Genomic DNA, 8,315 nt, shown 5'->3' with positions numbered 1-8,315 from the left:
TGTGGGGGAAGAAAACACGAGTTTTACTTTATTACAAATGGTCAAAAAAAAAAAGGGAAATCTTCCAGTGCCTGTCACATTTAAACAAAAAACAAAAAATACACCCGTTACATATAAGATCATTATCATCAGACCATCATGGCTGGAGAGGATATAGTTGTTTTTGGTTTCTTTCATTTACATGCCTTCCCCTTTAAAGATGGGCCCCTTCTGTGCTGGAGCATACTGCAATGTTTGACATACCCTCCAGCAGAGTAGTTATAAAAAAAAATTAAAAAAAATGAATTTTTACTTTACCAAACCTTCCAATAAAAAAAATAAATGGCAGCCTTCTACCCCAACCAGTGACAGATTCCACCCCCCTCTCCCATCCTGTTGATTGCTCCCTGTGTGGCCCCTGCTGCTGCGGATCTGCCCGAGCAGGCTGCGCTGTGCGCCGCATGGAGTTCATAGCTCCCTCAGTCAGACTTCTCCTTTTCCTTCATGTGCAGGAAAACTATGCTGAATATAAAGAGTCCGGCCATCATGGAGAAGGCGCTGGCATAGTATGGGAAGGCCGAGGGGATGAAACGCTCGTACTGTGTGTGCTGGAGAGGTCGCACAGACACCTGTAAGCAGAAAACAGGACACACACGAAGGGGATTTTAAACAGAGGTTTAGGATGGTGCAGATGCAAACTGGATTAAGTGTTGCTTTTACACACAACATTGAGTGCTGGCATTTTCAGGACATCAACATGGTCATCAGTAACAAGATTACTGGCCAACAAACGAAGGGCGTGTAGTTATACATGTGCCTTTCAATTTAGAATGAAAAGAAACTGCATTTATTAATTGGTTCACCAATAATAATAATAATAATAATAATAATAATAATTTGACAGGGTTAGTGTCACCTTCATAAAAGAAAACTAATGCACTGCATTCTCAGTGAGTGAGGAAGAGGCAGGGAATGAGTTTATATTACACTAGCATCATATAATACAATTCGGTGAAAGCATTAACCCCTGTAGTGACAGAGAGCCTGATCTTGCAGGACTGCAAATTCCCTTGCAGCAAAAGATAGAAGAGGGACGATAATTTGGGTGATGCGGGAAAGAGTTCCAAACTGCCAATCCTTCTCATGGAGAGAAACAGAACTGGGACAGGACACGTTTCACAGATATAAGCAATGGGTTCACCTGGGTGGTAGAGTAGAGGTGTGTATATCCCAGTCTGTTGTAATCCACCTTAAATTGGAACACGCCATAAACATCCGGTAGTTTAAACTGTACACTGTACTTTCCACCTAAAAAGGGAAATTGAAATAAGTATATTAGCTGTAAAATAATGGTGTTTAAAAAAACCACATCAGAAATATAATATAAAGGGTTACATGCAAGTATAAAAGTCACGCGGAAAATAAACTAAAGCAACGTAGACAAGGAAAATATGTTTAAAGAGCAAAAACAGACAATGATTAAAGAAAAGAAAAAAAAAAAAAACTGTCAAATATTAAAGAATCCAGTCCAGTCAGATTATAAAATTCAAATTCACTTCAGATCTGGATATAATTGGTCTTAAAATCAGATAGACTGAAGTGTGGTGAAGCCGGTATAAAGCCTTCACCGGACAACCAGAAGAAATAGCGGAGCATGAACTGACCATTCTTCTTCAGGAAGGTCCGAACAAATGGATCAATGCGAACAAACTCCAGCTGAATGTCATCCCCATCAAAGGGAACCCACTTGCCGTTAGTAAGCTTCTCAATCACAATGCTGTACTCCTGTAAAAAAAAAAAAAAAAAACACACAAGAGCAATAAAATAAGCCCCCCCCCTGCATGAGAAAGCTGCAGCCCAACACAAGGGATAAAAAACATGAGCTCACATTCTTCACTTTTATAAAGCCAAGAGCTGCTTTAGCTCTACCTTTGTGACGTAAACTACATAGCAGCCACCCCCCCCCCAAGTATTTATACAGTAGGAGATCACAAAAATGTATTTTAAAATCGGAACAGATGTCAGTACTTCTTTACATTCTATTGATGCCAGTTTTTATGCATTAGAGAGATCTGAGATCTTCAGCTGCGAAAAGAGGTACAAAGATTATAGAAAATAATACAGGCATACCTCGCTTTAAGGACACTCACTTTAAGTACACTCGCGAGTAAGTACATATCGCCCAATAGGCAAACTGCAGCTCGCGCATGCACTGTCAGCACGTCCTGAACAGCAATACCGGCTCCCTACCTGTACCAAAGCTGTGCGCAAGCGGGGAGACTATAGAGCCTGTTACAAAGGCGTTATGGTACAAAACAAAGGGGAGATGGAGCGCAGAGAAAGAAAATGCCAAGGTAAGATAGGGTCAATTTATTTGAACAACAATGCACAGTATTACTTACAATTGGTTTAAAACAGCATACATGTAGAAGTTCCCACAGAGGTCTGTATATGCGTCTGTTTGGCACCCCCTGTCCCGACTGCAACACACTGCTACCGAGTCTCACAGGGTCCCTGACCCGGAACCGGAAGTGTAACAACCCAAAGGTGGTAGGCGGGCTCTCGAGCTATGGCAATAGCAACAGCCACTCTTGAGATGACAGGGGGATATCAGCAATACTGGAATTGGGAAAAATCTACCGTGCTAGAAATGCACTCCTACCCAGGAGTGCAACATAAAAGTATTGAGCAACCCTCAGCGCGTTTCACGCAGTACAGCGCTTCGTCAGTGAAACGCGTTGAGGGTTGCTCAATACTTTTATGTTGCACTCCTGGGTAGGAGTGCATTTCTAGCACGGTAGATTTTTCCCAATTCCAGTATTGCTGATATCCCCCTGTCATCTCACGAGTGGCTGTTGCTATTGCCATAGCCTTTGCCATAGCTCGAGAGCCCGCCTACCACCTTTGGGTTGTTACACTTCCGGTTCCGGGTCAGGGACCCTGTGAGACTCGGTAGCAGTGTGTTGCAGTCGGGACAGGGGGTGCCAAACAGACGCATATACAGACCTCTGTGGGAACTTCTACATGTATGCTGTTTTAAACCAATTGTAAGTAATACTGTGCATTGTTGTTCAAATAAATTGACCCTATCTTACCTTGGCATTTTCTTTCTCTGCGCTCCATCTCCCCTTTGTTTTGTACTTGGACTGTTTGTGGCCGGCTGATCACCGGAGGGAGAAGGAGCAGCGGGAAGAAAGGCATCTCAGAGGAATCCCCTTGAAGGTTTCAGACGAGCGCGGTCTCCATTTTCTGGAACAAAGGCGTTATGCCCTTATATGACGATTGCAGTACAGTACATGCATCGATAAGTGGGAAAAAGGCTGTGCTTCACTTTAAGTACATTTTCGCTTTACATACATGCTCCGGTCCCGTTCCGTACGTTAATGCGGGGTATGCCTGTATATATATATTGGATTCACAGTTAGACATTCAAATTGAAGGGAAGCTTTCATAAATGTGTGTAGATACCCGAATATAGGATTCTGGCAGGTTGGTTTCCCTGCTGCACCTTTCTCTCTTAGATTATCGATCTTACCACAAGGTCGGTGATGGTGTAAGCGCTGGGTGGTGAAGTTTCGCCAACACGGTGGTGTGAGACCAGGCCAACTCTTAGAACTCCCTCCTCCTTAAACACCCAACGGGAAAGAGCCTTTGCCAGCTCATAGTTCCCAGTCTTGGAGAACCTATAGAATAAGTAAGAAGAACCTGAGGACAGAACATCAAGTAGAGCAGCCAAGGCAAGACATGACACTTGTCATTTGTTTATGATGGGGAAGCAGAGAAGACTCTCACAAGAAAGGGTGGAGAAGGAAAGGCTGTGTTACCTGGTAGAGCCGGGAGCTGCTTTCTGCACGGCAGAATTAAAGAAGGCATCACTAAAAAAGTCTAGGGATCCACTGAACACGACACGGGCGTTATTTCTGGCTTGCAGCCCTGCAATCAGAAGGGTGTTCTTTCCCACAGCATGCGGGTACTATGGGATACAAAAACGCCCTTAAAATCACAAGAAGTATAACAAAATATAGGTGAGCTGCATTATGCCATAAAGTGCAGTGAGCAAGAACCTGGTCAAAGTATTTCACAAAGTATTTCACTGTAATAATGCACATGGACGACTAGATTAGACTCAGTAGGCAAAGCATATAAACATGCCAAGGTTTGTTAGCCATTGATAGTTGGCGATTACCCCAGCTAAGCATTTAGATGGAGGAGACATACCTGTGTAACAGGTTTATCAGGAAAAAATGAGTAGGAGGTGGAGGAACCAGTGAGAATGTCCAGTACCAGCGGGTTATCGGGATCAGCCACCATACTGCAAGGAAAAAGTAAGTCATATTAAGAACGCAGCACAGGACAGACCCAATCACAATGCAAACCTAGGGTCCAGTAAGCTTGTCAGATTCTGTCACATGGGTATCAACACTCTTCCTTGGTAAAGAACGGGGATCAAGTTCATCCCACGTAAAACCAACCACAAAGGCACGTGTATACAGCATCTAAACCAAAACTAATGAAATGCCCAACTTAGCAAGCAAAATGCACTTACCCAACTCCCCTGAACAGAATAGGGTTCAAAGCGGTTTTTCCCACAATGGTTGGGGCCTTCAGAAGGTTTTCTGGATCAGCTACAACAAGTGTGTGCTTTGGGCAAAAACACAAGATGGAGAATGTAAAATATTGCTGCATTAGAAACCTTGCAAAAGCAAGGTAAGAAACTTGCCATTTTGTTAGTAACCCAAACAGGCCCCACCCACATCATTCACAATACTGGTTTTCTTGGTCACACACCTGGCCTGGGTCAGAGATGTCATAGTTATGATGGTCAATAACAGCGGTTTTCTCCTCATCAAACTCTATTCCACATTCGCTGCCCAATTCACGCAGTGGGTCTCCTAAAAAGTTACAAAAAAGGATGATTAACAAATTGTTTAAGTAACTCAAAGTTTCTACTATAGAAATGCAAGATATTATGGGCTTAATGCTATAAAGTGTGAGAGCGACAATTAGGCAAGCCCCACACAAAGTCAATGCTATCGAACTATAAAGAACAAGGACCCCTGTTATGTTGTGGTTGGCGTTTGTTTGAAAAAAAAAAAAAAAAAAATTATATATATATATAGTAGCAGAAATGTCAAACAAAATAGAATTTATTTTCCAGTGGTGGATAGTGGCTTCTTAACCTTTGCTGCAAGATTGTATGCGTCGCCCCATTACCCAGTAATATGTTCCCCCTGTGCAGCGGCTTTAAAAACTTAGCTTGCCTATTCTCTCCTAATGAGAATGTGTGCTTCTGAACACATTTCAGCTACCGTTCAGTGGTTGGTTCTTTCGACTTCCCCCAGTATGTTACATTTGATCTCGAGTAAGTTAACTGAAGCAGTTCCTCATGTACTGCTCAGGAAAGAGGACACATCTCTTATAAAGAGGGGTATCCTTGAACAATGAAGCCTATTTTTAGTAATAGTGTGGGCTTCTGAATATGACTCACAGTTCTGCATGGATACATTATAATGAATGACCATGTTCTGAGCCACCGTGAGAACACCAGACTTACCAATATCAGAACCAGCTGCCACTAGGACACTTCCACCTCCATCGATGAAAGCGCTGATAGTCTCAACATTGATGTTTCCACCAAAATCTGAAAGAGAAACATTACAGATAAAAGTGATCTTATGATTTCAGTAAAAATGTCCTGGTTATTCACATACATAATGAATCAAAGGAACTCTTCCATTAATAAGAAAAGGTTACGGCACACATTTGTGGGATGTTGGGTCAAGTCTCATTGCTAGCTCCTTGCTACTTTTAATCCCCTATAGAATCAGTCCTTTTATCCCCTGTACCCAATATTTCAAACTTACCTGGCCTTATAGATTGTAAGCTCCTGGAAGCAGGGTCTCTTCTAACACATTGCAAGCCTATCCTACCACAATTTTAATCTTGTGTGTAAATGTTACATACACCCATAATCCTATCTCCAACTCTCCATGAAATGACTGTGAATTGAATGTATAACCTTTGTTCATTTAATGTAACCATGTACTGTTATAACTCTGTGCCCAGGACATACATGAAAACGAGAGGTAACAATGTATTACTTCCAGGTAAAACATTTTTGATAAATAAGTCACTTTGTCTATCTTATCCGCTGTAACTACAAACAAGATAATAAACTAACACTTTGCACAGGTATTCATTATTTCTATATTTTTTAGTGCTTTATATTCTGAAAGTGTAGAATAAAAAAAAAGTAACAGCATAAATCAAACTTTTAGCAAGATAAAGATAAGGAAGGTGTTGATAAGGCAGGCCTCAGTAATTGATAAGCAGTCAACATTAATATCTAATGGTCACAATTGTTCATATTCATTTATTAAGAACATGCAAGTAACGAAAAAGCATTTTGTGGCTGCAAAGATACAATTCCAGGTTATACAAATGTTGATCTAATATTGTTGAATGACACAAACATACCTTCTACTGAAGGGGAAAAGATAATCAGATTGTCATACAAAAACTCTCCATATTTGATGAGGGACAAGCTTGGGTCGTCAGCAGTCCTGATGGAAAGGTCAAAACCTCTGTCTGCAAAAGAAAGCATAATATTGTAAAATCAGGAGATTAGTGACCAACACACACTATCAACAGAAACTTACATCAAAAGTAAACCCCAAAATATCTTCATGAACCTTTGCTTCACTCTGTCCTGTGGTGCAGGTGATACTAGCGATTAAATCTTTTTTTTTTTTTTTTATTAATTTGTTTTAACATCGAAAAAGGGCTATAAATTCTAGATTTTTGTGGGAGAAAGCAGGACTTGGAATGATTATGATGCAGTGTGTGAGTACACACACTAATTTTGACTTTTCTATTAAAAAAAAAAAACACCAAAACCATGGTGTTGTGGTTAGCCTTACAAACTAAATTGTAATGCTTAGAAGCCCGTTGGAAAAAGAAAAGTGGCTCACACCTACTTTCTCAAGTGATACAAGTCAAACATAGTTGTATCTGCCCTTGACATCCCACATTTTTGCAGGCGGCTTTCTTGCAGGGTACAGTAACGAAGAAAGAATACAGAGAATAGGAGGTGCACAGAGAAATACTGAGGGCTGGAACTGGCAGCAGTATAAAAAGACATGGTAAAAAACACCAATGCGTTTCGCAAAGGCGCTTTATCAAAGATTAGAAGACTCCATCCTGTAGTCCTGATCTATGCAGTGTTCCTGCACATGGAAACTCCGCCCCCAGGATCAACCAACTAGTGTCCAGGTGAAGACAAAAATACATGAAGTCTATATCACATAGGAGTGTCAGTACAGGTGCCGTACTGACAACAGCAATCATTTACCATACTTCTAATTGGTATATACTCCAACATGATCAAAAATATATATTTTTAAAGCAGGTTACCGAAGACAATGTAGTTACAAACCCTGTTATTAATACTGATTTCTAGGAATAAATAACTCTCAAAGTTCTGGATGTGTTAGCATAAATTAACAAATGAATAAACACAAACACACACACAATTCCCATGTGCTCGCAAGGTACAATATAAAATCAGATCCAACGAGGTGCAGCCATGTCTGCCTCAGAACAGGCGGTATAACAGGGCCGGATAACACTCAGTATGTGTACTTAAATAACAAGTAGAAGTTCCTCTGAAACAACACTCAGCTGTCAGTGACTGTGCCTCCGCTCACGGGGCTGCCACTGATGCTGTTGGAGTGTGAGTGGCAGCTGCCAGGCCACACCGTGTCCCTCCCGTTACCGGCTGCCTCCCTCGTTACCGGCTGCCTCCCTCCCGTTACCGGCTGCCTCCCTCCCGTTACCGGCTGGCTGCCTCCCGTTAACGGCTGGCTGCCTCCCTCCCGTTACCGGCTGCCTCCCCCCCTCACCGGCCAGGCTGCGGAAGAAGAGTGAGTGCGTGTCCCGCAGGTTGCTGTTCTCCAGCAGGACCAGGGTGCGGCCGGTGGCGGAGACACCGGGGCTCAGCAGCAGGTACAGGGCGCCCAGCAGCGCGGCGAGCGGGAAGCGGCAGAGAGCGGCCATCATCCCTCTGTCACCGGGGCAGCACCGACACGTCACCGGAAGCAGCGAACCAGCCAATCACGCTCTGCCACCGAGACGTCACCGGAAGCAGCGAGCCGGCCAATCACGCTCTGCCGCCTCCTCTTTATTCTTGTGTACGTGTGCATACTCTTGTATGTGTATACACGCATGTATGTGCGTGTGTATACTCCTGTATGTGCATGTGCATGTGAGTGCATACTCCTCTGTGTATGTGCTTGTATAGATCTAAGTGTGTGTACTCGTTCGTGTATGTGCTTGTA

At 42.7% G+C, this 8,315-nt stretch overlaps 1 protein-coding gene across 1 annotated transcript; it reads right to left on the bottom strand.

The window, feature by feature from the left end:
• Positions 1-8,080, bottom strand: DDOST (dolichyl-diphosphooligosaccharide--protein glycosyltransferase non-catalytic subunit). Its single transcript, XM_075605912.1, has 11 exons — positions 7,881-8,080; positions 6,457-6,567; positions 5,534-5,620; positions 4,768-4,871; positions 4,526-4,620; positions 4,198-4,291; positions 3,804-3,952; positions 3,515-3,662; positions 1,644-1,764; positions 1,181-1,287; positions 1-608 (listed from the first exon to the last, which is right to left on the bottom strand). The coding sequence occupies exons 1-11, from the start codon at positions 8,035-8,037 to the stop codon at positions 459-461; spliced, it is 1,323 nt and encodes a 440-aa protein (XP_075462027.1). The 5' UTR covers positions 8,038-8,080; the 3' UTR covers positions 1-458.
• Between the last annotated feature and the right edge of the window lie 235 nt (positions 8,081-8,315).

This window comes from Ascaphus truei, chromosome 6 (assembly GCF_040206685.1).
Source record: "Ascaphus truei isolate aAscTru1 chromosome 6, aAscTru1.hap1, whole genome shotgun sequence".
NCBI classification, from domain to species: domain Eukaryota; kingdom Metazoa; phylum Chordata; class Amphibia; order Anura; family Ascaphidae; genus Ascaphus; species Ascaphus truei.
This window is presented reverse-complemented; position numbering and strand designations above follow the sequence as displayed.